Source organism: Zootoca vivipara, chromosome 11 (assembly GCF_963506605.1).
Source record: "Zootoca vivipara chromosome 11, rZooViv1.1, whole genome shotgun sequence".
NCBI classification, from domain to species: Eukaryota; Metazoa; Chordata; class Lepidosauria; order Squamata; family Lacertidae; genus Zootoca; species Zootoca vivipara.
Window position 1 is genome coordinate 17396817 of NC_083286.1, and position 27974 is coordinate 17424790.

The 27974-nt window shown below is 42.3% G+C and overlaps 2 protein-coding genes and 1 pseudogene across 3 annotated transcripts in view; all 3 read right to left on the reverse strand.

Moving 5' to 3' along the window:
• The window catches only part of SNCAIP (synuclein alpha interacting protein), a 118632-nt gene that overhangs the window by 39308 nt on the left and 51350 nt on the right, over window positions 1–27974 (reverse strand). For both annotated transcript variants that reach the window (XM_060280139.1, XM_035099666.2), the window contains exons 2-4: window positions 18138–18241; window positions 8391–8463; window positions 282–1135 (exon numbers count right to left, since the gene is read on the reverse strand). In XM_060280139.1, coding sequence (XP_060136122.1) covers window positions 282–1135; window positions 8391–8463; window positions 18138–18197 — 987 coding nt within the window. In that variant the 5' untranslated portion in view covers window positions 18198–18241. The remainder of the gene's footprint in view (window positions 1–281; window positions 1136–8390; window positions 8464–18137; window positions 18242–27974) is intronic.
• On the reverse strand, window positions 12719–12818 carry LOC118077041 (U6 spliceosomal RNA; annotated as a pseudogene).
• Window positions 22256–27581, reverse strand: LOC118076731 (uncharacterized). Its single transcript, XM_060280140.1, has one exon. It carries the CDS (start codon window positions 25806–25808, stop codon window positions 24804–24806), a length of 1005 nt encoding a protein of 334 aa, XP_060136123.1. The 5' UTR covers window positions 25809–27581; the 3' UTR covers window positions 22256–24803.

A 27974-nucleotide genomic window follows, 5' to 3' on the forward strand; every position in this document is an offset into this window, starting at 1 on the left:
TGCTAATAAATGAACAAGTGGAGCCTCGCCATTCTGAAAAGATTTAAAACAACAATGGAGGATGCAACGTATACACGCCCTGCTAAGTAGTTACATTAAAATCAACCATCCTTGAGTTTTTATAATCTGGAGTTTTTATAGTCCCATTCAACTTGTCTTCAACAAATGTCCCTTTTGCAAATTAAAACGTGTGGTTTTCTCCAGGGAAAATCTAAACGGCAACTTTCCCCTCCTGCTCTGTGTGCCTTAGGAATGAATGAACAAACGATTAAAAAACTTACCAGTAGAGATATCTGCCCTTCTTTCACAATATTTAAGATGCTCTTGTTTTTCTTCACATCCTTGCTCCTTTCTTCTGGACCTCCGGGGCTGCTCCAGTTCATACTGAGGTTTAATTCATCCCGTTTGCTTTCTGGTGATGCTGCCTGCAGATGAAACGTCTTTAACTGACAGTGGGGCACCGTCTTCTCCATTTTATCAGCCAACGTCCTGTTGAGGAAGCCCTTGGTCTGGGCTTCGGGTTCATGGACTGAACCACATTTAACTAGCGGCTGGGGGGACTCCAATTCTTCAGCTAAATGCTTGTGCTGATCGGGGACAATGGGCTGCCCTTTTCTCAGCTGGGAGCTTTTCACAGGGGACAGAACACAGAACTGTGTTGTCCCTGTCGATGCCTTCTCTGTGTTCCCTGCTGGGCACGACTTGCCACTGAGACCATTCAGCGTTGAGTACACACTCAAAATCCGTTTCTCTGGAGCAGCCTTGGTGAAAGCAGCTAGCTGCTGGCTTGATTTAATGTAAGGCACATCCAAAATTTCATCCATGTCTAGGTCGTAGTGCTCCAACTCACCAAGCAGAACTCCAGGCTCAATGCATTTTGTTTTAAGGCTCTCTCCATTACCTGGAAGTTGATCACCATTCTGAGGTGCAGGTGGAGAGTCACTGCCTTTTTGGCACTCCATCTTCTGGTTCTTTTGGTCATCACTTTCATTATTTTCTGAGCTCTCTGGTTGGTGCTTAAGGGGGGAAACTCTCTTCACCGGTCTGAATTTACTGTACATATCCGCAATGCCTGTTGGTTTTTGTGCATTTCCAAGGACCGTCGAAACTCCTGAACTCCAATTCGTGCTGGGAACTAAAAAAGCAACCTCAAATGAATTCCATTTCATCATCACCCATGCCTCCATTCTTCCTATCTTCTATACTTTGAAAAGAGGATACCTTGGAAACATAATTACCCATAATTAAAGTACTGTGAAAGTACCATGGGGAAAACTATACCTTGTATTTTTAATGACCACCTTGCACACCACAAGGTTTCGGTTGCTAAAAATTAAGCTACAGAAATGCAGAGAGCACTATTCATGGCAGAAGGGTGAAACAAGAAAAATCATGGAAGCCAAATTAAATTTAGATCGTAATTTTGGCTCAGAGAGAATGATCAGAAAATATCCCCAGCCTTGTATTCTAGTTTTGAATCTGAAGGTCAAATAGTGTTTTTTTGTTATTCTGAAATGAAGCTACAGAGGCAGTAGAGGAGAAGGTTGTGAATGTGCTTTCAGTGGTGGTGGAGGGAAGGAAGGAAGGAAGGAAGGAAGGAAGGAAGGAAGGAAGGAAGGAAGGAAGGAAGGAGGGAAGGAAGGAGGGAAGGAGGGAAGGAAGGAAGGAAGGAAGGAAGGAAGGGGTGTTTAGCTCTTTCTCATGCAGTCCTCTTGATCAAAATCTCCCCCAGGCTACCTGCCTCACAGAAAGAGGGATACAGATATTGCCCTCCATGGGACAAATAGAAGAATGGGGCACAATCCTAAGCAGAAGGGTGAAAGACGATTAAGCACCTATTCCCTACTGCCATGTCCACATTCACAACTAGGGCCAGATTTTGGTTTGATGAGGCCCTAAGCTACTGAAGGCAATGGGGCCCTTTATACACGGTGAGTCCTTTACAAGAGGCCCCGTGGATACAGAGTGAACATGTTCCACAGGGTCTCTTTTTAAAGACTCACCCTGTGTGTCCAGCTGTCCTTGGTCAACAACAAATTGTCACTGTTTTTTTTTTATATTGAATATATGCTATATGGTAATTTATGGACCTAACAGGTATCTAAAGCCATTTGCACATAACAAAATATGTATTTTATCAAAGTAATTCATATAGAAATGAGCAAACCAGTGATATTTTAGGGAGCAGGCTAGCAGGCAGGGCCCATTCCTTACATCAAAGGAGCCTACACAACACAAAACACTGTTGCTGTATGTAGGTTTTATTTTTTTATCTTATATTTTGGAAATGTACATTGGGGGTTTTTTCCTTTAATTTTTTTGGGGGGCCCCAAGTGAGGGGGCCCCCTAAGCTATAGCTTGTTTAGCTTATACATAAATCCGGCACTGTTCACAAGCCGCCAATGCCACTTTTCATTTTTAAAACAAAAGTCGGGAGATGTAGTCAGATCTCCTGCAAAATGTATCATCTCTCCCTATCACATGTTCTTCAGAATTCAAATGGATTCTTGCTATCCTAAGTATTAGCTGATTTTATCAAAGTCCACTTCATTTAGTAGGGAGGGCCTCACAAAACTCTCTGACGGTCACCTTTTAACGTGTAGGATTGGACTTCGTAAAAGTGTGTCTCCGCAGAGGCACACTTCGACTTATTGCATGTACTAAATGCAATGCTTCAGTTGCATCTATCTTGCACTCAAGTTGAGCTTCTAAGAAACACTCTGTTTCGAGAAGCAGCTGTGCTAACATTGTTATCAAAACAGCAAAGAAGTACATTTTGAAAGGAACAGAAGAAGGTTTGACTTATTACCTGGATATCTTCAGAAGCTTTTGGAATGGTATTATTCAGCTAATTATTTATTATTCCAACAACAACATGCAGCTTAAGATGTTCAATACAAAAATCCCATTGCACAGATTTATTTATATATTGTATATGATCCTGAGTTCAAAGGGTGACAGTTTAATGCTGGTTTTATTTACATGTGAATTCCCCCCCCCCACAAGTGATAGAGGGAAATGGATACCACATGTTTCCCAGCTGTTTCATTCTAACAGGGACCAAGACTTTACACAGAAAGCAAATTTTGTCCTAGCCTCAAGGAAAATACTTTTTTTTTTTTGACAAAGGGGGTCTAGACAGCGACAAGGCATTAGCGTTTTGTTAGTCATCACCTTCTTTGCACAGAGATGATTATTTGCCTTTTAAGGTGGAATGAGCTTTCTAGTGTCAATCCAAAATATATGGTGGATCTAAGCAAATAGCTTCTGGGCTGAGATAAAAACCCAGCACATGAATGGCTGTGCCATAGCTGAAAAATACTGTATAAAGTTTTCAGAGAATCCACTTTCTCCCTGTGTTGTTTTCCTGGAGGACAAAATGGTAATGTGGAGAAGAATTGTAATATTTTCAGTATTGACTTAGCTATCAATTTGAAGCTATGGCTCTATGAGTTAGGTTCAGACTTAATACATAAAATCGATCTGTTCAGACAAAAGAAACTCAAGCATTTAGGGTTGGAAAATTAATGCATTTGGGTTATCTATCCTCCTTTATCTGGATTTCATTTCTTAGCCTATACCAAGGATGAGGGGTTACAATATATCCAGGAGCACTGCTAGGTACTTAAAAGATTTGGGGCACAGGCCCATAGACACAAACTTGCACATGCTATTCTAGAGAGAGAGAGAGATGCAAATCTCAAACTTAAATGTCACAAATAATGTTATTAGGATGCTAGATAGTTTTAATTCTGAGATCACCTGGCCCCTAACCAAAATATCTATCTTAGGCATAGCTCCCCAGCTTACTACATTCTTGGTTTCAATTCTCCCTTCCCAAGTCTTCCTCCCAAAATATACTGAACACAAAGTATCAGCGCACACAGACAATACTCAGGCACCTTTTTTCATCTGGGTACAGTATGTAGTTCCTGCCAGGTGTTTCCTCTTATTTAAGTAACAAATGTATAAAGGGGCGAGTGAGACCAAGCTGCCTGGTCTGCCACAATATCTTCACCATCCCTGTTCTATGATTCTATTATTTATTCATATTAGAACTAAGCTGAAACTGTGGTGTGATTTCAACAGCATTCCAGTCTGGCAATTTTTGAGGCGTCCTTCAAAAAAGAAAAAAGGGGGGGAGGCAAAATGCTATTAAGGAAGCATTTTCAGAAATGCTAGTGCATAATTAAATCGGACTGGGTACATAGTGCTGTGCTGCTAATCATGGTCGCTACATGAGTCCTGATTAATTCCAATCATTCCTGAAAGGGAAAGAAGGCTGAAACTGTTTGGCGGCGGTGAAATGGCAACTGAAAAATCAGCAGATACACTACGGTAGTAAATAAACCACAGAGCCCAAAACAGCAACAAGATCACAGAATCATAGAATTGTAGAGCTGGAAGGGCCATGAGTATAATCTAGTCCAACTCCCTGCAATGCAGGAATCTTTTGCCCAACATAGGGTTCAAACCCACCACCTTGAGGGAGCGTCTCCACCCCCATTGTTCAGCCCAGACACTGAGGTCCAGCTCCGAGGGCCTTCTGGCGGTTCCCTCCCTGTGAGAATTGAGGTTACAGGGAACCAGGCAGAGGGCCTTCTCGGCAGTGGCACCCGCCCTGTGGAACACCCTCCCACCAGATGTCAAGGAAATAAACAACTATCTGACTTTTAGAAGACACCTGAAGGCAGTGCTGTTTAGGGAAATTTTTAATGTTTGATGTTTTATCGTGCTTTTAATATTCTGTTGGGAGCCGCCCAGAGTGGCTGGGGAAACCCAGCCAGATGGGCGGGATATGAAATAATAATAATAATAATAATAATAATAATAATAATAATACTTAGAGTCCTATGCTCTACCAACTGAGCTATCCAGGATAGTGATGATTTACATCACTATGTAAATTGCCCCCCCCCCCAACAGACCTAATTCATTGATGCATGCAAGAGAACATGAACCAACATGTTCCTGTGTAATACATAACGGGACAAACCTTTCTGTTCCCTAAATGTTTTTAGAAATGTGCCTACAAGGTAGCCTTCAGCATAGAACTCAATACAAATTCTATAATTACTGGAATTGGGATATATGCTGCTCTGGTTTGCCAGAAGCGGCTTTGTCATGCTGGCCACATGACCTGGAAGCTATACGCTGACTCCCTCAGCCAATAATGCGAGATGAGCGCGCAACCCCAGAGTCTGTCACGACTGGACCTAATGGTCAGGGGTCCCTTTACCAAATTATTTTGATAATAATAATAATTTATTATTTATACCCTGCCCATCTGGCTGGGTTTCACCAGCCACTCTGGGCGGCTCCCAACCAACCGTTAAAAACACAATACAGCATTAAACATTAAAAACTTCCCTAAACAGGGCTGCCTTCAGATGTCTTTTAAAACTAAGATAGAATTGCTTATTTCCTTGACATCTGATGGGAGGGCGTTCCACAGGGTAGGCGCCACTACCGAGAAGGCCCTCTGCTTGGTTCCCTGTAACTTCACTTTTCGCAGTGAGGGAACCAAAAGAAGGCCCTTGGCACTGGACCTCAGTTTCCAGGCTGAATGATGGGGGTAGAGACGCTTCTTCAGGCTTAGATTAAAGTCCGCCCATGTTCTTTTTCTCTCTCTCCTCTCCAGTGCCTGATGGGCTGTACGGAAGCATGACAGGACCCAAGGGGTCAGCAGTGTTTGGGAAAGGGTAGCTTTTTCAAGGGCTACCACCATGTGACATGGTCTACTGTGAACTTGTATCCTCTAGGAATGCTGATATACAGTGCACCAAGTGCCCGGGAGGAGAAAGAGAGACTCTTCTTTTTCCTTTCCCCGCAGCCTATTGCTGCTGCTAGAGTGGAACCCCCATAAGTGCCAGCCGGGCAAGAGAAAGGAAGGAAGGAAAGGAATTTGAAGACCTAGTCTGGACAGTGGAGATGGTTTGGGGACTTTCGGTCAGGGGTATGGGAGCAGGCTAGGCTGAATGTGAATTGACTCGGAAACTAAATGAGCTATTTCCAGAAATATTGGGAAGTGGCTTGCGTTGCTTCTAAGTCAATCCAATGAACATGACGGGTGTCTCAATCAGATCTAATCTGCACCAAATAGCCACAATCCAGTGTGTTCTTGCCTATCCTTAAACAGGGGCATCACAATAGGGGGTGGGGCACCCCGGGCTCCGCTCTGTGGGGGGCTTTGCAGCGCCCCCTCGCTACTGTGGCAGCGGCGCGACCGCCATCACGGAGGCCCCGATGTTTCTGGCCTCGCCTCTCGCCTCTTCCTGGTGGGGCGGAGGCAAGGGCGGGCCAGAGAGCAGCGTCAGTGGCGGCCATAGCTGCCAAGTCCGGATCGTAAAGATCTGGGATCGGCAGCGCGCGCACGACCAGAAGTTGCGTGACGCAACTTCCGGTGGCGCTTCGCCCTTCTATGGGCACCAGAAAATGGTGGCGCCAGCGCCGGAAGTCGCTTCCGCACATGACCGGAAACACGTAAAAGCGACTTCCGGTGCCGCCATTTTCTGATGCCCATAGAAGGGCGAAGCGCCACCGGAAGTCGCGTCACGCAACTTCCGGTCATGCGCGGAAGCGGCTGCCGGCACCGGCGCCGCCATTTTCTGGTGCCCATAGAAGGGCAAAGCGGCACCAGAAAAATGGCCGCCGGGAAGAATCGAATTTAAGGGACAATGCCGGGATTTTCTGCCAAATGGGAGACCGCCGGGAAACGGTGAGAAAAAAGGGGTTTTCCCGGCGGATACGGGATACTTGGCAGCTATGGTGGCGGCCGCTGACACCCCTCACCGCTCCGCCTCTGCCTGAGTAGGAAGAAGACAAAGCACGCGGCAAGCCGATCCATAGCGTGCTTTGTCTTCTTCCTACTCAGGCGGAGGCGGAGCAGCGAGGGGCATCAGCGGAGACGCCCCTTGCTGCTCCGCCTGAGTAGGAAGAAGCACACGTCGCGCTACAGAGCGGGTTGCCGGTGGCGGTGCTCCAGCGCCCGGATCCGAGGATCTGGGTGCTGGAGCACCGCCCCTGGCAACCCGCTCGGTAGCGCGACGCATGTGTGCGACGGACACCCGCCCCCTGGCAGCCAGAAGGCTAGCGACCTCACTGTCCTTAAATACCTTTTAGAAAAGACTATGCACAGGATTGCAATCATAAATGTATAACTCAATTGAGTATAATTTTAAATATAATTTTGAGCCGTTTTTACATAATTTCTTTTTCTTCTGAATTGGTTTAACTCTTTCATTTACTCAGGAATCCTGACTAGCATATGGAAATTTGTAGAACGGGGGCTGTTTCCACTTTGCAGCAGCACCCTGCCTATTCCCTTGCATCAGGACATGCAAAAGCAATGCTTTCCTCACCGTTGCTGGAAGTAAAATATTAGGAGTGAGGGCTCAAGGCAGAAGTGAGAAGAGAGAAAGATACTGTTTTTGGTTTGTTCTCATATGTGACTCAGTAAGGAGGTGTGGCAATTTAGCCATTAATGATTGTGGCAGAGAAATTCTACACCTACGCTACAAGCTATGGCAATTTTCTCCACTACATAAATAAAATACTTGCAAACGCCTGGCTCTTCAAATGTTCCTAACCCCCCCCCCCAAGGCCCCGGGGTTTCTACCATTGGCATTTTAGTTTCACATATATTAATGAAATTACCATTTGATGTAAGAACAATGAAATTTTCAGAGCGCAATGCAGAGATGTTACTCTTACCACTATAGTTTTGCTCTGTGCTGAAGACAGAAACAAAAGAGCCTTAATCCGATTTACAAAGTGAAAAACAACACTGAATGCACTTTTTTTGTCAGTAGGGGAGAAAAGGTCTCCAGCTGGTTCTCATCTGTGTGCCATGGCTCTTCATTTAGTTTACACTATTAAACGCAAAAACTTTGCTTTCATCTTAACTGTTACAGTATGCCTGAGAGTAGATTCTATCTTGTAGCATCCTTGATAGAGTTTCAGAATTTGGCAAAACATCATGCCTCAAACTGGTCATGACCATATGGGTAGTAAATGTATCCAACATTTTTTCATTGGCGCCTACATCATTATGTCTTGTCACTAATGGTTTCTCGGTTTTTTTCAGTAAATTGTTGCATATACTGTGGTTTGGAGGTTAGACCCCTGTGTTTATCTGTGTGCCGCCAAATCCTTTTATGGAACTTTTGTTGTTATTGCTGCTGCTGCTAATAACCTAACATCTTAAGAGAGAAGAAATTCAGAGAAAAGGCAACAGGGGAGAAAGAAACTCATTGTTACCAGACAGCTATCACACAAGTACCAAAGTTTAAAAGAAGAAGACAGTTAAAGAAGAAAGTCTGTCACAGTCTTTACTTCAACAAGAATTCCCTATAAAAATGACGATTGCAGAACAGAAATGAACAGCATACCTGTTCTGTCTTCATTTTGTGAGTCACACTTCCTACGTAATTCTGGGATAGTCTTGAGGGAAGTTACTGAATACTGAAAAACAAAAATCACATTGGCTCAGTAATTTTGTTATGAAATCTAAGCACATTATGAGTAAAGAAAATTCCTCATTTTAATGAGGCAATATATTACCCAGTGCTCTGCTGGAGGCTTGGAACAAAGGTGCCACACTCATCTCAGCACAACATAAAAGTACCACTTAAGGACATTTGCACTCTGCTGCCAGAGGAAGATATTGTACAAAGGATCTTTTAGAACAGGGGTGGCCAACTTCCAAGAGACTGTGATCTATTCACAGAGTTAAAAACTGGCAGTGATCTACCCCCTTTTGGGGGGTTCAGGTTGAGGTTGTTGAGCTTTTTTAGGAAGGAAAGCCATCCATGTTTTGGCGGGTTCGGGTTAAAGTTGAGCATTTTTTTAGGAAGGAAAGCCCTGTTTTGGGGGCTTCAGGGCAAAGATGTAGAGCTTTTTTAGGGGAGCCAAAGTTGCTGAGCTGCTTTGGGGAGAGCCAGTGATCTACCAGTGATCTACCACAGATGTCCAGTGATCTACCAGTAGATCATGATCTACCTGTTGGACATGCCTGTTTTAGAACAATCTGACACACAAAGCCTGGCAGCTCAGTCATCTAGCCTCCCTAGCTGTGGTATGTCACAGAAACATAGAATCATAGAATTCCATAGAGTTGGAAGGGACCCCCCAGGGCCATCTAGTCTAACCCCCTGCAATGCAGGAATCTCAACTAAGGTATCCATGACAGGTGGCCATCCAGCCTCCAATGAAATAAGAGTCCACCAATTCTGAGGGACCACTTAAGTGTGAGAAACTCATGTCCTTTTTTCTTTTCTTTTCTTAAAATTTATATTGCACATATATACATTCAAATCGAGATACACACACTTAAAACAGAGAAATACAAAAGTATAATAAGATCTAAAATAATAATAAAAGAACAGAAAAAATAAAGATGGAAGCACTGAAAGGGGAAAAAACCCAAAGAATATAAACATATACATTTCATTAATCCATTTAAATCTTAAACGAAAAGAAAAGAAGAAAACAAAAAGGAGAGGAAAGACACGAGTACATACATAATTCATTCTTCAATAAACTAACACATATCAAATTAAAAAAGAAACACACTCATATCCTATATCCCCATTTTGTTTTTACATATGTGGGTTCATCTGCCATAAAGAAATGTCATGGGGAAAAGCCACAGAATAGCGACGGACCATTTTTAACCTTTGTTAAAAAACCAGAAGCCTTTTTTATTAGGTATTGTAGGAGCAGAGATTCCAAAAGACCAGAAGAAATTGCTTGTGTATGCTACAATGGCCGCCCGGATACTGTTAGCCCAAAGGTGGAAAGAGGAAGCAGTCCCGACCAAAGAAGGTTGGCAAACCAAGTTAATGGACTGTGCTGAAAGGCGAAACAAACTGGGAAGCTCAGAAATCAAGATGACGAGAAATTTTTTAAAAAGAATGGGAAATGTTTATTATGTATTTGCAAAAGAATTGTAAACAGGTTAATACATTGGCAGGGTTTTAAGAACACTTGTAATTTTAGAGATAGTATAGGAAATTGGAGGTAAAAAATAATTTGGAGTAGAAATGATAAGCAGTTGAAAAGAAAATTTAAGGAACCAGGGGAGGGGGGAGAGGAAAGTCATGGGATTCAGGGAATCCAATTTTATGGATTTGATATCATTTTTGTATTTCTTTCTTTCTTTCTTTCTTTCTTTCTTTCTTTCTTTCTTTCTTTCTTTTTCTTTCCTTCCTGTTGTTGTTGTTGTTGTTGTTGTAGTAGTAGTAGTATTTGTGATGGTTCGTTTTTATTTTTGTTACTTTTGTAGAAAAAAACATAGTGCAATTGACTTGCGAGGTGGTGTGTTGTTCAATAAGCACACAGAGTGGAATGAGATTGAGTGTTTGGGTAGGGGGGAGGGAGGCTCATTTAATTTCATTGTACACAGGTTGTACAATGACAATAAAGGTAATCCAGTTCACCTGTCCCATTAAGGCTTTTGATATTGTAAAATATTTATGTATATACATATACATATGTATGTTGTTGTAGATTCATTCCCCGTGTCTGCAGTCAAGGGATTGTTGTTTATCACATGACGGTGTATGTTTTTCATTCCACAGAGTGGGAAGTGATGGAGATAGGATGTTTGTGTTACTGTGTTCTGTGAAGTGGGACTATTGTCTTTTGTTCTTTTTCTTTGCTGTCTGATGATAGAGGGAGCCATGTTGCAGTGCTCCGTGTGTGTTTATATGCAAATAAAATAGATTAGCCAAATGCTGAGTTGCTGAGGTCTGTTACAGTTACACGAACTGCGAAGACTCTGCGGATCCCTGAGTGTGCTGATGTTTCTTGGTATCAGTCGCTGTGATGTTCGGGCCGAAGAAAGCTTTTGAAGCTCCCGAACGATCGACCAGGAGGGAGAGAACATGCCAGTTGGGCATGTGTCTTTGCCAAGGTCCTACTCGTGTGTAGGACGACTCCTAACATATGTGTGTGTGTGTGTGTGTGTGTTAGTTACAGGTAGGTAGAGCCGTGTTGGTCTGACATAGTCGAAACAAAATAAAAAAATTCCTTCCAGTAGCACCTAAGAGACCAACTAAGTTTGTCATTGGTATGAGCTTTCGTGTGCATGCACACTTCTTCAGATACACTTCTTCAGATATGTGTGTGTATATGTGTATGTGTCTGTGTGTGTCTGTGTGTGTGTAGTGCTTTTTTTCTAAAAAATGTTTAGGGGTACTCTCATTTTCCCACTCATATTGAAATACTTCCTCTCAATGAGGCCAAACAGATACACAAAATGTTTAGGGGTATGTGTACCCCTGCGTACCCCAAGAAAAAAAGCACTCTGTGTGTGTGTGTAGTTTGCCTAACATATGGTTAGACTCAAATTTCTATCTATATGTAATTCTCTGAAATGTTAGGATCCTACAGAAATTATTCCTTATGCAGTAAATGTATACAGGGGAGAAACCAGTTTCTTAAAGAGTAAGTATTATCACAGCAAACATACATTTGCTGCAAGCGGCACACCTGATGTTAATCAGCAAGCTATTCATTGGATTCACTCTTAAACCAATGTCAAATGTCTGAGTAAGCAGCAATAATTTCTTCATAAACTTGTGGAATGCCTTCATTCACCCTTATAGATCCAGCACTGTAAAAAGAATTTTCCCACAAACAAAATTCTGTAGGTAATTTAATATTGATCCCCGTGGTCCCTTTCAAAACTGAATGCTACACATCACAAAAATGTTAATTCATGCCAACACTGTTCTCGGTGCCAAAGGTACTCATTATACCTTTGACAATAAATACCTTTCTGCACATTAGTAACAGCAGTCTGCAAAGCCAAAAGACATAGGTAGGAAAGAAAAAACATTATAACATTTTTGAGATTATATGGTGATATAATGTTCTTAAATTTAGGATATATTTAGACATGGCAGAGAAAACTGAATTACTTGGAAAACTCCAGTAGCTTCCCACATAATAGCCGAACTGTTCTATGAGTGGCTTTGCTGTTGGAACTGATAATTTGCCAATTATATGTCAAAATCAAATGATTCAGTCAGTCTCAGGTGACCAGTTACAGAAATAACTTACTTGGCTGATTCAAATGAAGCTGAATTAGCCTGTCACTCCACAGATTTTACCTAGCACACCCATATTTCTTTAGCTGCCTTTCCTTTTTTTGTTCTTGGGTTCTGTTGACCTGACTCTGACTGCACCTACTGCTAAGTCTATGGGACTTTTAGCTCTAAGAATCTGAGAGCACAGTCCATTTACTAGATGTTTTATATCCGTAGTGAAGCAGCGGCATAGCCACTGATCAGGAATGATGCGAGTTGTAGTTTAGCAGCAACTGAAGGGGCACAGGTTGCCCATTCCTGGTGTTTAGAACTGCAAGCCTAGGCAACCTTTCTTAGGGTCTTCAGCCCCTAAGCTGTGGTGAATCATGGGCCGTGCCATTCCAGGGGAGGCAATGGCCAGATACTAAAAAAAACAGTGGGGCAAGTTCACTTTTTGATGATGAAATCCTAGTTCTCTTTTCTAAGAAGGTTGGGAAATAGTCTTTGGCCCGACACCCAGGCTGTAGAACACCTGAGAAAAATCCTTATTCTATGGATCACCCAACTTGCAAAAGTTAAATGGGCGGCTTACTGTAAAACGCTAACCATTAAAATGTTACACAACAGAAGCTAGCAACAGAGGATGAGTTCAAAACACCATTTTTTACAACAGTACCAGAAATTTCACAAACCTTAAAACTAAAGAAATAAAAATGTCGTCACATGTTCATGCTAATCTTCTCTGTATCGTTCCAATTTTAGTATATGTGCTGCCGAAGCGAGCACAAAAATATGTCGTCACATGTTCATACGCATATCAAGCAATGTATTTTTGTATTTCAGCAGTGAAAAGGTACCAGGAGAAGGAGAAGTATCAGGTCTCCAAGGAAAACGCTAACTTCTTGAAGCCAGGTGGTGCAGGTTGAACTGTTACACAAATGGCAAATCAATTACAAGCAGGCTTTTTATACCCCATTGAAATATGTTTTGTTAGTCCGGTGTTTTTCTCTATATATTATTTCCCCTCTCTCTTGGAATGACAAACCATTCCATTTTTAACAGCATTAAAATATATTCAGTTCCCTACGAAAAATCTATTAAACATGCTATAAATTTGATTGTGTGTGTTTGATTGCAGTAGCAGATTTCCTCCTCCTCAGCTCCTGTCCCAAAACAAAATATGAAGGCTTGAAATTTCTGCCTTTTCTATCAATACAATGAACAGGATTTTCAGCTGAGAAAAACTATTAAGGTGCCAAGAGAGAACGTTACTTACTTCTTTCCCAGGCTACTAACAGAGAACACTTTTTTCCTTGGCTCCTGATCAGTCTTGCCATTGAGTTTTAAATATTACTTTTTCTGTACCTGTTTCATCTTATTATTGAGACACACTATAGCCAACGTGGTACCTTCCCAGATGTTGATAGACAACAGCTCCCATCAGCTCCAACCAAGCTAAGCCAATTGTCAGGGATGGTGGGAGTGATAATCCAATGGTGACTAATTCTGATGGATACGTTCTACCTTTGCAGTGAGTGATGGTATGCTTTTGGAAACGGCAGGAAAGGAAAGTGCTATTGTGTTCAGGTCCCGCTTTTGGTTTCCTTGCAGGCATTTGCCTCTGTGAGACAGGATACTGGACTAGGTGGGGTACTGGCCTAAACTAGCAGGCTCCTCCTACCTTCTTATAACAACACCTAGAACAGTGTTTCCCAACCTTGTGCCTCCAGCTGTTTTCGGACTACAATTCCCATCATTCCTGACCACTGGTCTTGCTAGCTAGGGATGATGGGAGTTGTAGTCCCAAAACATCTGGAGGCACAAGGTTGGGAAACACTGACCTAGAAGGTACCACATTGGCTATGTCTGCACTACAATTTTATTTAACTGAACACTTGGGTGAAGCTTGGTATCTCATCATCAAAGGAAGAAACAGCAGATCTAGTATAGACAATGTTTAGGCATAGCAGACATTGAATAAAGTTTTACTCAGGGTAGACCTATTCAGATGAATGGACCTAACTTAGTCATGCTCATTAATTTCAGTTGGTTTACTCTGAGCTAAACTTCGCTGAATACCACCCACTGACATTTTAAGGTTATTATTTTGGTTGTTCAGCTACTATTTATTACTATTTCCAATAGTGCACTAGATGTTGAAACAAACATTTAGCAGACTCTAACCAAAGGTAAGTACTTTAAAATTATTGAACTTCAATGGTGCCCAGAATCCATGGAAAACAAGCTTGTATCCTTACAATTCAAGAGTATGCAACCTTAAGAAGATAGGTTAGCGGCAGTAAGATAGCACATGATAAATTAGCAAAAAACCAGACAAGAATGTTTTTTTGGAAGTAGTTGGAATGTTTTTGGAAGGAGTCATGATTGAATGTTGCTTCCGGTTTCAGCTCTGCTGTTATTTCCCTGCAAATCTGTGAATTTGCAACTTTCGAATAAAACATGAATAAACGTGACAGAACATATCTATACCCCAGAATGAAGTCCACTCAGTGGGACCGGAATGCAAATGGCATAGATTTTATTTACAGAACTCAATGATGACACATTAGGGAGAGTGCAATGTTTTATCGAAAGTAACAGAAACTGTTCTTTAATCTAACTGAAAGCAGCCTGAAGTTTATTATTGAGACCTATATTTTCATTACAAGCTAATCTTGCCTGTGAGAGTGGAAGCTGAAAATTAAGAATAATACCTTTCTCATGTATTAAGCTTCTATATATATAAAAACATCAGAATGGCCTGCTGCATTTCACAGCATTCATTATTAACCCATTTCTGAAACTGACACTAAAGGTAATTATTGAGGCACAATGGGAAAGTCAAGAAGAGGTTACACCTTCTTTGTTTTATGCTGCTATAAAACTGAGTCTAGAAATATGCTCTGGGACATGTCCCTATACCCCACAGTGATAAAAAGCACAGTTACCTCAAATAAATTATTCTTTTGAGATTAGATCACAGTCTAATGAATTTGCAATCTTAGCCTGCCTTCATTAATAATCTACATAAAGATAGTCAAGGTTTAAAATACATTTTAGGAGAAAATGACTTCTGAATAAAGCAGCTGAAACTTTAAAAAATGAACAATATCCCTATAAAGGCCAGAATAAAACATAAATTCAGCAATCATATGTCTAATTCCCTCGCTAATTAGGCATTTAACACATATTTGGTTTGGAGCTTTTATTGGTATTCATAAAACAGAATAACCTATAGTCAAGATCTCATTAGGGACATTGGAATAAGCTGCATCATTAGTTTCGGTAAGAATTGCAAAGTATGCACCATAGAATGATAGAATTTTAATAATGGCATCACAATTGATTACTGTATTCAGATCCTCCAGGCATATTGCTGGCTTAAATAGATCCTTAACGTCCCTTAGAGATCGTTATAATACACTTTCAGAACTGTTAGCCTTTGTAGATTCTAGGAAGTAGTGTGAAATAGGGAGTATAAAATAGGAAAATGTAACAACAGCAGAAATATATGGAAGTGTTGTTTATTCAGAGTGCAGTTCAATTTTATCCCCTAGGCTTTCCATATTTGGAAATTATAGTAATAGCAATATAAACACTACAAAGCTTAGGCTGCAATCCTAACCTGATTTGCCTGGGAGTCAGCCCTGTTGTGAGTAGACATTGCTAGGATCACACTATAAGGTATGAAACTGATCCATCCCCGAGCCTCCAAGTGTCCCTATTTTCCAGGGTACACATGACCGACTCTGGGGTTGCGGTGCTCATCTCGCGTTATTGGCCGAGGGAGCCGGCGTACAGCTTCCAGGTCATGTGGCCAGCATGACAAAGCCGCTTCTGGCGAACCAGAGCAGCACACGGAAACACCGTTTACCTTCCCGCTTGGAGCGGTACCTATTTATCTATTTGCACGTTGACGTGCTTTCGAACTGCTGGGTGGGCAGAAGCTGGGACTGAACAACAGGAGCTCACCCCGTCATGGGGATTTGAACCGCCGACCTTCTGATCGGCAAGCCCTAGGCTCAGTGGTTTAACCCACAGCGCCACCCGTGTCCCATTTTCCAGGGACATTCCCGATTTACAGAAGCTGTCCCAGTTTCTGATTTGATCCCAGAATGTCCCGTTTTTTCTTAAGATGTCCCTGTTTTCATCAGAGAAATGTTGGAGGGTATGGAGTTACAGTATCTCAGTGTTTCTCAACCTTTTTTGGGCCAAGGCACACTTGTTCCATGAAAAAAATCACGAGGCACACCACCATTAAAAAAGTTAAAAAATTTAACTCTGTGCCGCCCTATATTGACTATATAATTATGACTGTAAGAAACACTTGCCAATTGCTGTGTTGGTTGCAATCTCCTGTAATAAGGCTTCACAAGCCGCTGATTTCTCTGCCAGCACAATCCTTTGCTCAGCAAGTTTCAGGTTGAGCTCATCCAGCCAGCTTCTTTAAGTTTGTCTAAAACCATCCTCCCGTGGTGGTGGCTGTTGAGAGCTGCGCTCGCCCCGCGTCGTGACCCGGCCGGCTTCCTTTCCGGCGGGTCAGTGCTGCGTATTGGCGGCCGCCAGGCACGTGACAATGCAAATCGCCCTTCTCGTCGCCGCACGTCGCGGCACACTAGTGTGCCGCGGAAGAGCGGTTGAGAAACGCTGCAGTATCTGACCCCCGAGCCATCTGAAGGCAGCCCTCTATAGGGAAGTTTTTAAAAATGTTTTTAAATGTTTTATATATGTTGGAAGCCACCCAGAGTGGCAACCCAGTCAGATGGGTAGGGTATAAATAGTAAAGTTTATTCTTATTATTATTATGGAATAGGATGTCCCTATTTTCATCAGAGAAATGTTGCATACTTTAAGCAGATTCACAACCAGGGCATCATATGTCATCTATACCCTGTGCTTAATGCAAAGTTATTCTTGGAACGGGTGGCAGCACTGCTTTTGGAGTGTCTTTGGATTCTTGCACATTTGAATGTGTGTACTGCTGATGACCTTTCAAGACTAGCCTGGGCCCAAGTGGATATATTGCAACTGGATTTACCCAGGTATTTCAGAAGAGCACACACAGGCCTTAAATAATATTTGAGGTAGGTCTTTAAGTCTTCAGTGTGTGCGCATGTGTGTTTCATGGCAGGTACTAGTCTATCAACCCATCAGTACCACAACTGAATCTCCTGTTGCATTAATGGAACTTAACCCTAAAAACAGAATATTGGCATGTTGTGTGGCTGTGGCATTGCTTTGGTGATATAAGCTGTCCACAATCTGTCATGAAGACTTACAGTACACAACACTGCATGCTTCTGGAACCTCATATCGGCAGACAGTGCAGCTCCTTCAGCAGATACCATGGTATCAAGAGGATAAAAAGGTAAAGGGTAAAGAGACCCCTGACCATTAGGTCCAGTCGTGTCCGACTCTGGGGTTGCGTGCTCATCTCGCATTATTGGCCGAGGGAGCCGGCGTATAGCTTCCAGGTTATGTGGCCAGCATGACAAAGCCGCTTCTGGCAAACCAGAGCAGCACATGGAAACGCCGTTTACCTTCCCGCTGTAGCGGTTCCTATTTATCTACTTGCATTTTGATGTGCTTTTGAACTGCTAGGTTGGCAGGAGCTGGGACCAAGCAACAGCAGCTCACCCTGTCACAGGGATTCGAACCGCTGACCTTCTGATCAGCAAGCCCTAGGCTCAGTGGTTTAATCACAGCGCCACCTGGGTCCCTATCAAGAGGATACCCCAAGTCAAAAAACTTCATTCCACACTAACTGTATCTTCCAGGCTAAGCCCAAGGGCTCTAAGTCCCCCATAGAACACACTGGAGCAATCCAGTCTTGAGGTAGCCATTGCCAGGACCACAATGATCAAGCTATCTTGGTCCAGGAATGGTTGTAGCTGTCTCAATGGTTTCATATAGATGCAAACTAATATTAAGGACAAAATAGTGCCCTAAGAGATAAAAAAGATCTTGCCACACCTTACTTTTCTCTTTTTCAGGCTTTTCACTCATTTGGTGAAACTGATGGAACTTTTAAGCTGAAAACCAAAACAACAGAAAGACTGCCTTTCATTCAGCAAGGAAGAAAAAAAGAAAAGCCTGATAACTTACAGATATATCATCACTAAAATCTATTTCATCCAAATCAAGGTATTCAGGTGCTTCCATCATTCTGCTATGCACATCTTCATTGGCTTCGTTGGATAATAAAAGTCCTATTTAAAAGAGAAGAAAGAAAGACAAAAATTAACACTGTACACTTCCTGGGGTTGCATTCAACATAGCACTAAGTCCTGTTTGTGCAATAATGACTGCTAGTGTAATGGAACTTTCCTGTTCTCTCCTTCCACTGAGCAGCCCCTAAATGTGTTTTGGGGTTGCCCTAATCCTGTGAAACAGAATTGCAGAGGGTGCAGGTGGACACAGATGGAGGAGAGAGAGAAGTCCCATTGTACTAGAGGTAATATCGCCCTAGATTTCTATTCCTTCCTTCATCAAGGGAGATTTCAGAGTCTGTAGAAACAAATTATAATACAATAAAAGCAAAAACAACAACAATTCAATTGAAATGGGGGGGGGGGATCTCACAACATCTGCCTGTCCCAGTGTAATAAAATCATGTGTGAAATGTCTGGCAGAACTATGGTGTCTTCAGCTTCTACCAGAAGATGGAAAGTATAGACACCAACCAAAATTCAAGGGAAACGATGTTCCTAAACTGGGGTGCTAATGCCAAGAAAGCCCTCTGAGCTCATTCAAAGATGGTATACCCCAAAAGGTTCAGTGTTAAATAGGTAGCCAGGGCAGTTCTTTAGAGACTGTTGTGATTTCGTTTCATGCAGAAAGGCCTCTCAAAACTCTGGTTGCTGCACTTTGCATTAGTGGCAGTCTTTTAGGGGGAGTGCAATCACATCCAAAACATGTCACCTTCATATTTTCTGGTCCCAGGAACCACAAAGTCGCAGCGCCTCCAACCTGTCAGTTTGGTTTATTGAGCCTCATCCAGCCCATTACCACCCCCAGATACTGATCAAGCATCTGCACAGCTTTATCTGATGCAGATAACACAGAGAAACAGAACTAGATGCCACCTGTCTATTGAAGAATGCCGGAATTTGCCTCAGTTCTATTCAGGATCAGCTAGGTTTTCACGGATTCTTGATGCACACTCTTGGCTTACAGATAATACATTTAAAAAACCTCTTTCTAAGCATTCAGATCAGGGAATATCCCGAAGCTTGGTCATACAAATGCAAGAGACTGTCCAGCAATATTCGTCTCAAGGCCTAAAAATGTCCTGATCTGTCCCCTGCAGCCCAGCTTTGTAGTTGCAGAATTAACCAGAGTGTTAAACATTTAGGGGTTTTTGAACAGAGATCTATCTGGCTTAGGATCCAGGATTTGGACAAAAAATGGGCTGCCTGGCCAGATGGTTTGCAAAGGTTTGCATCTATAACAATTTTACTAAAAGTAATGGTTTGATACAAAATAACTTTTTTGTGTATGTGTCCACAACATGGCCAAGTCAGTTTGAATGTTGACCATGCGTGTAAACTGTCTTGTTTTACATTTGAAGCCAGAGAAAAAACGTCTGGAGAAAATGCTACATGGGAGTGTTATTAACTTAACAATTACACATTGTACACCAGTCACAAACTTTGGCAACATAAATGTGAGACTTAACCTCCCCCCACAAAGTACACAGGCACAAGACTTTTTATTAAAAATGGCATTCAAGCATCATGGTTCTTGCTTACAAGAGCCTTGCATATGGCTTGGTGATTTATTTTTCAAAGTGTCCTCCATGCTTCATTAAGGAAGACATGTAGCAGACACTATTCTCTGGAAGTCTTCAGTGAAGCGGTCCTTGTACAATTCTGCTTTTCAGACACTCCAATGGTGGCAGCACATCAGGCACTCTCAAAGCTGATTTCTTCTGTGAAGAAGCATATCAATCAAGTGTGCCCAATTGTTTGCTCATCCTCTCTGTTTTTAAATGCCCATTCCAGGGCTCTGTTCCAGCCTAGAAGGGGGACGGGACTAAAATCACAACTTTTATAAACCTTACTTCTGCACTTCACTCTAAGTACGGATTTTAATCGAGAGTGAAAGTGGTGTTTTTGGGACTACATGACCTTTCCTTCCATTTCCATTTTCCTTGTGTCAGGAGTATGGGCAGGAGTCAGGCTCTGGGGCCTGTAGTGCTTTGCAGGACTGGGGCCTGCCTCAGCTTGTGCTGGAGAAGCAAGGAGTGGCCACTCAGGTGAAAACCTCAGCTTGTGCTGGAGAGGCAAGGAGTGGTCACTCAGGTGAGGCCACTTGATACCTCACTGCACCTGGTGGCAGGAGCTGGGAGGGATAAAAGCTCAGCATTTCCCTTCAGCTCTTTGCCACAGCAACCCCACCCCTGCCTGGTTGCCTTTGGCCTCTCGCTCCTTGGACCCTTGCCTTGCCGACGCCTTGATCCTCGACCCTTGCCTTGCTGACGCCTTGATCCTCAACCCTTGGACCCTTGCCTTGCTGACGCCTTGATCCTCAACCCTTGGACCTTTGCCTTGCCGACGCCTTGCTCCTTGACTCCCAGACCTTCGCCTCTGCCTTGCTCCTCAACCTTCAGACCTTCGCCTTTGTTACATCCTGCTTCCCGACCTTCAGTTCCTTGACCCTGTGACTGCCTGCTGCTGGACCCTCAGCCCTGCACCACCTGGACTCCCATTCCTGCTTCCACTCTGCTATCTTGCCTCTGGTCCTGACGTCCTCAGTCAGGGCTTCAACCGCCCGCCGACCAGACCGTGACACCTTGGTTTTTCAGTGTTGTGGCAACCCTATTTGAACTCAATAGGTACATTCTGAAAAACTTGCTCGTAAGCTTTGACTCGGGCTGTAGCAATTAAAGGATAATTGGGTCAATTAGGTTGGCTATGAAACCAACTTTTAAGAGCCTACCTAAAACTGAATTGCACCAAAAGTCTAATGCAGACATGAAAGGTGATAGTACAGAATAAGAACCACTGTTGCTGTTCAGACACAACAGTAAATTATTATTTACTATTAAGTGCATGAGTCTTGGGCTTGTGGGCTCCCCACTTTCCTCTGCTCCTCTCACATGGCTGTGAGATCACTGAAAGCTTTGGTTCTATTTTGAACTAACCATGGCTACTCATTATATCCAAACCCAAACTGAGTTTGACCTTGATTATCTTTAAACCATGGTTTATGATCTTGGGTTGTTTTCCTAAACCAGAGTGTCCAGGCTTGGCTGTAACAAGTAACCCTGGTTAATTGAAAGTGGAAGTGAAAGCTTTCTTCCTCCTCATGCACCAGATGAGAAGAGAAGGGAAGCACCCAAGCCTTGAGTCTTGCACAAGCAACAGTAAGTGTTGTTAAGCTGCCACGGGGATTTGGGCATACATGCACAAACTTCTCATCACATACCATAGGCTTGCTGATTCACAACATACACAGAATTAAGAGCATAAGTAGAGCCTGTGGCCCATCTAGTCCAGCATCCCATTCTCACAGTGGCCGACCGGATCCCTGTGGGAAAACTGCCCACAGGATTTCAAGCCAGCTGCTCCACAACATACACAGGATTTCCACCCAGCAACTGGGTGAACTGACCCTCATTTCCAAAGGACTAAATTTACATCAACAATGTGAATGAAATTTACTATTAATTTAAAAGACATGGCAAAGAAGAAAGCTTGTTGGGACAAGTATAATCAACCTTAAGGGTGTTTTTGTCCTGCAATTGTGTGTCCTTTGCAGCTATAAGGCAACAGGAAGTATGTTCAAGGAACTAAACAATCACATCTAACAATGGTAAAGGAACAGCTATGAGTCTCTGTAACCTTTGTGCGTGTGTTTAATCACAATGGCAAGGGAAATGAGTGGAGATTTGGCCAATTAAAATGTTGTGAACAGCTAGGTCTGAGGGTCAGGAGGAGCTGACAGTAAAATGGGTTATGGTTAAACTATTCATAACAGCTGCGGCTCAAATGTAGAGCACATGCTTCGTATTCTCAAGGTCTGAGATTAGATCCCTGGGATCTGCTGGCAGGACTGGGGCAATTTGGCACAGGCAATACTGAGCTAGACTGGCCAGTGGCTTGACTTGTTATAAGGCTGCTTCCTAGGTTTCTGTGACACAGGAGGTCTGGCACCAGTAGGGGGACATTAATCCTATCACTTAACACAGGGGTCAGCAAACTTTTTCAGCAGGGGGCCGGTCCACTGTCCCTCAGACCTTGTGGGGGGCCAGGCTATATTTTGAAAAAATATATGAATGAATCCCTATGCCCCACAAATAACCCAGAGATGCATTTTAAATAAAAGGACACATTCTACTCATGTAAAAACACCAGGCAGGCACCACAAATAACCCAGAGATGCATTTTAAAGAAAAGAACACATTCTACTCATGTAAAAAAATGTTGATTCCTGGACCATCCGTGGGCCAGATTTAGAAGGTGATTGGGCCGCATCCGGCCACCGGGCCTTAGCTTGGGGACCCTGACTTAACACCATTTCCCACATCTAGAATCATCCTCCCTGCCGTAGTGGGGGGGGGGAAACAATGACTTGTATGGCACATGTATTCACCACCTTGCTTCAACGATGCACACAGCAACTTCCACGGGGACAATTTAGACTGGGGAATTGATTCCCCCCCCCTTAATACTCTGCTCATACCAAACCAAATTAGCAGCACCCTGTAGCTGTTTTGAAAGAGTGAAAAAATATTTAAGGGTATCTGTTCTTGTAATTCCCACATCATATGTGGGAATAATCAATATGTTTGTTTGGCCCTCAACCAAGGTTCCATCATGACAGCAGAGTTTTCCTCAACTGGCAAGCAACTCATTTGATCCAGCAACTGCAAGAGGAAGGCTTTTATTTGGCCCTAGACAGAAGGGAAAGTGCACTACTGGCACTGAGCTTGCCCAAAGAGTAAGAACCTTCTCTTGAGTTGAAATCTTCAGGTTTTCACCCAGGTGGGGTTGGGGGGTTTCGATGAGAGGGAAAGGGATTTCAATAGCAGAAGCAATATTCAAAGCAAGGCTCCAGGGCCTGGTTTTCCCCGTGCATTTAAAAATTAAACTGCAAAGAAGAAAAAGATCATATATTTGAAGAGTATTTGTTTCATATCCTATACTACAAATAGAGAAATAGATGCTTTGGATGGCGATTCACACTTGGCTTGGAAAAGCTGTCCTTTCATCAGCCTTCGTAAGTGGCTGCCATGAACCCACGGTCTTACATACCAAGATCAAAGGATGAAGCAATGGAATCAGAGGACGTGCCAGAATTGGAGCAGGAATTGCTCTCAGTACCTAGCCCTGCTTTCCCAGAAACCCCTACTCACTAGGAGCGCATGGCTCTACCACCCAGTCTGAGCTGAAGTCCTGTTTAAGTCTAGTGTTGTCTGTTGTGAAGCAACATGCAGGCCTCTTTGTCTGAATCTCTACCCTGAGCTCCACACAGAGCTATCCAAGGTGCTGCCTCAAACTCGAACTTTGCATAGCTTTTCTGTGTTGGAAACTGAACTTTGCCTGTAATTGCTTTGCTGAGAATGGAACTTGCCTTGCCTGGCTTGCCATGCCAGAACCAGAACTCTTGCCCATCCCTCCTACACACACTTAGCCTCTTTGTACTGCAACCTCCTGAGGCAGAATACTGGTATCCCGGTTATCATCTGAACCCACTCTGGTTCCTTGTGAATGACACCGCGATTCTTAGAAATCAAGCAGAATATTTCTGTTGGGGGAGGGATAATTTACTGAACAAAGGTCAATCAGAAATATATGCAATAGTGCCCGAGTTATGAGAAAAAATGCTATAATCAATAGCTTACAGAACTTCTCTGGGAAGGAAATTGCAGCTCTTTATTACTTTTTTAATTATTTATGTACTCATATTATTTTATCTAAATTTGCGATAAAAATTATTTCCACTTTAAAAAAGAGCAAAAAATATATATCAATGTAATATAAAATACTTTATTGCTTTACTTGTGCAACACATTACAGCATAAAATATATAGCCACTTAAATAGGCGTTTAAGGCTTTGGGGGAAATCACATTACTTACATTCTAAAGTAGAATGAAACAGATGCGGCTATCATAATCCATTCTATACATAATCCATGCCTTGCACATTATAAAGCACATTTTAGGATACGCTTTGATCGTAAATCATGGGCACAATGACTGCACACTTTTGCAGAGATTGGGCAATGGCACCAGGCTCCATGCCACCTGTCAATCATGGCTGAGCAGGAGAGTGCAGCTCCAGGGTGCGGACACCAAACAGCAACTGAGGAATGCCAGAGAGAAGAAGATCTGCTAGGTGATGCCCAGCCATGTTAATTGCCTCCACAACCAGCACATACATGAACTGATGCTGTGTGCCAAACTAAGGGCAGAGTATCTCTGCATCTGAAGTGTTCCTGAGTAGAACGTTACGGTGAGATCTGACCTAGCCATAGTCATGTATGCCTTGGAAACCAGTGCTTTTTTTTTTTTAAGAAAAAGGGGTGCTCCAGAACTCACTATGAACAACTCTCTCATTCTCTTAGAATGGCAATGGCATCCATCGTACAGATGCCGGAACGCCTGCTGGAATTGATGCCATGCCTAATCCACTGGATTGCAGGTTGGGGAGGGAGCTCATAATAAAATATATGTATACCATTATATAATAAAAATAGACATTGTCCTTGTTTCCAATTCCCACATTCTTTTTTCAAAATTCTTTTGCAAAAAAAAATCTGGCTGCTAGGCGTATGGGGACACGGGAGCAATAGCTGACACAGTTACCAGTTTCTTCTCACTCTTGCAACAGAAGCACCTTATCCTCACTATTAGTTTGTAGTTAAACAACATAAGCACATAAGGGCTGATAACCGAGTATCCTGAAGACAGGACTGTCAGGACTGGTGGACCAAAGTAATAAGATCTAAATTTCTTCAGGCAGTAAAACAGGCTGAAGTAAGATACCCAGAGAGAAATAATAAGAAATATTAACAACAAAATAAGTTTACATGCCCTAACGACCTCAAGTTCAGTAGCATCGCCCCCAATCCATATGCCACCACACGTTGCCATCTTGTGTTTCCAAAGGAGGTATACTATTCGGAATCCAGCGAGGAGCATAATTAGCAGTGGAAGAAGATCGATAGCCACTAGGAAGATTTTTCCGTACAAAATCTCCATCAGGTCATTTCTGTATTCCGTCTTACATTCAGCATATATCACGTTGCTAAGTTGCTGGCTAGTTTCATTTTCTGTATACAGCTTTTCAGTCCTCCCTGTATACAGTAACAGGGGACAGGACACTGCAATGCCAGCAACCCAGAGAGTAGAAATCAGCACCATGTGACACGTCAGATGCTTTCTGCATGCAGCCTCAACTGGTGGATGCACCACTCGGCACAATTTAAAACAGTAGAGCAAAGCAATATATAATGTGAACCATATGGCTTCAGAAGTAGTAAAATTTGCTAGGAACACGAGAACTTTGCAGCCGGCTGAATCCAACCCCACAGCAGAGGCATAAACAATCTTCAAGACATTCACCGCCAAGTTGTGTATAAGATTTACCCATGCAAGACTGAAAATAAGCGTGAACGAGGTGCGCAACTGGTCATCGATGCATCTCCTTGTGCAGAAAATCAACAATATATTTCCAGGAACACTGACGGCAATCGCAACAGCGCAGGCGACAATCTCCAATGTGCCCACACACAGGTCCGTGTCCCTTAGCCAATTAAGTTTCTCCATAACTCATCTGATCCGCAAAGCTTTTGGACTTTCAGAAGCTTCATAAAAAATGATCCCCAAGTTCAAAGGCTTTTCCCCTCCTGGTGAATGTTCATATTATGTATCATGCCAGAGAAAGGGATGTACCAGTAACCAGTCTCTTCACAGAGCGCAAAACTGAAAAACAAAGCCAAGCCAGTGTTGTTTCAGCACATGCACTCAAGTGACCTTTATTTGTCTCATGTGGTGCCATCGTTACGAACAATCACATGAGCAACATTTAATGAAAGGGTACAGAAATATGGCAACAACCTGGAAGCCTGCTGGCTTAAAAACATATCTTAAGATGCAGGTCTTTCCAGCGAATAATATAACAAAGCTCCCAGACCTAAGGTAAAAGAAATCTAGAAAGCCCTATGAAAACAAATAGAATGTTTATGGATATTTCTTTTAAAAAATGCTTTTTACTATCTTTATTCTGAAATACAGTCGATATATATACATGTACAAAAGTTATACTTTAGTCCGTGCCAACTGAAAATCTTGTCAGGGGAAATAAAGCGTACTTATTAAATAACCATTGAATACATACTTTAAATGGGGGTGGGGAGAGAGATCCGACAAAAGCTTAACTATTGCAGAAGCCAAACTTGGAATTCTTTCCATTTCCTTGGAAACATAATTTTACCCAGGACTTTTTTTTTAATCTGGAACTCACCGCAACTCAGTTCCAGCACCTCTCAGGTGGGCGCCATTGCCGTTATAAGAGAGCAAGGGAGGCATTCATAGTAAGTTCAGGCACCTCTTTTTCTAGAAAAAAGCACTGATTTTACCATAGACAAAAGAGACAATGGGGAAGAGCAGATCAGTCTATTTGGAGTCCCAGTCAGATTTACATGAGTTAATTCTTAAATTCATTCTGTCTCATTTCAGCATCTGTGGTTTTTTAAAACACACACATGATTATTATTTTTTTTGCATTTTTGGAATATATTTTGTCAGGGAATATGCCTTTTATGTATTTTATTCTAAAAATCTGCATTTTGTAGGCCTTTTAACTTAAAATACATAGTTTAGCAAGATATATTTCAACATCCATTTTCACATTTTTATCTCCAGGTGACTTCACTAAAAGGAAAACCTCTGCCAACGCTGAGTAGAATATTTAAGAATCAACAGTGGAGCTTGTATAAGAGCAGCGACGCTCCTTGACTTTCTACACTGTGGGTTGCATTCAACTAACTTTGACTCAAAGTAGACCCATAGCTAACTTAAGTTCATGAATTTCAATGGGTCTACTCAGACTAAATGTTAGGTGTGTACAACCTAATACTCTGAAAGCACCAGAACATCTAAAAAAATAGAGCACCAATATTTTATGAAGATCAAAATGTTACCTTCAGGATGTGGTAAGTGCTAATAACAGCACTGATTGTATTTTGTGTGTCTATGAAATTACGGTATATATACATATGTACTGAATTAGAAGAGTGAAACAAGCAGTATTGCTTTTTACTGCCTTGTGTAATGAGGTACGATGATGATATAGAGCCTGAATTTTAATGTGGTAAATGCTAAGTATCTCAGGATTTCATTGTGGCTGCCGGGGATTAATTTGAAGTTTCTGCAGTGAATAAAACAATTTACCTATCCACACAAATTGGGAGGTTTTTAACGTTTGATATTTTATTTGTGTTGGAAGCTGCCCAGAGTGGCTGGGTCAGATGGGTGGGATACAAATAGTAAAAGTATTATTATTATTATTATTATTATTATTATTATTATTATTATTATTATTATCATCATGTCTCAGCCCAACAAGCTCTACTGCTGTTCAGCCAACAGCAGCAGTTGTGCTTGTCAATGGTATTTCTGAAGCTTATCTAATGAAATGAATGGAAACTGCACAGTGTCACCACTTAGAACTTGTATACATTCAAGGAGATATGAAGTGCTCATAAATAACTCTGGGATGGGATCCTTACTACAGTCCAGTAGCATCATGACAGACACTTTTTAATTAGAGTTCTTTTTTCCCATACAATTGTACATCAGAAGTATGAGAAGAACAAAAGCTCTGAGATAAACAAGCTTCGGAGACCGAGAAAAGGCCTTCTATTAGGACAAAATATATAACGGAAAGAGATTTTCTCTGACAGAAGTTGAGTTCCTTTCTTACCCTATCGT

Coding starts and splice junctions, on each gene's coding strand:
- LOC118076731 (XM_060280140.1), bottom strand. CDS start 25,808: ATGGAGAAACTTAATTGGCTAAGGGACACGGACCTGTGTGTGGGCACA.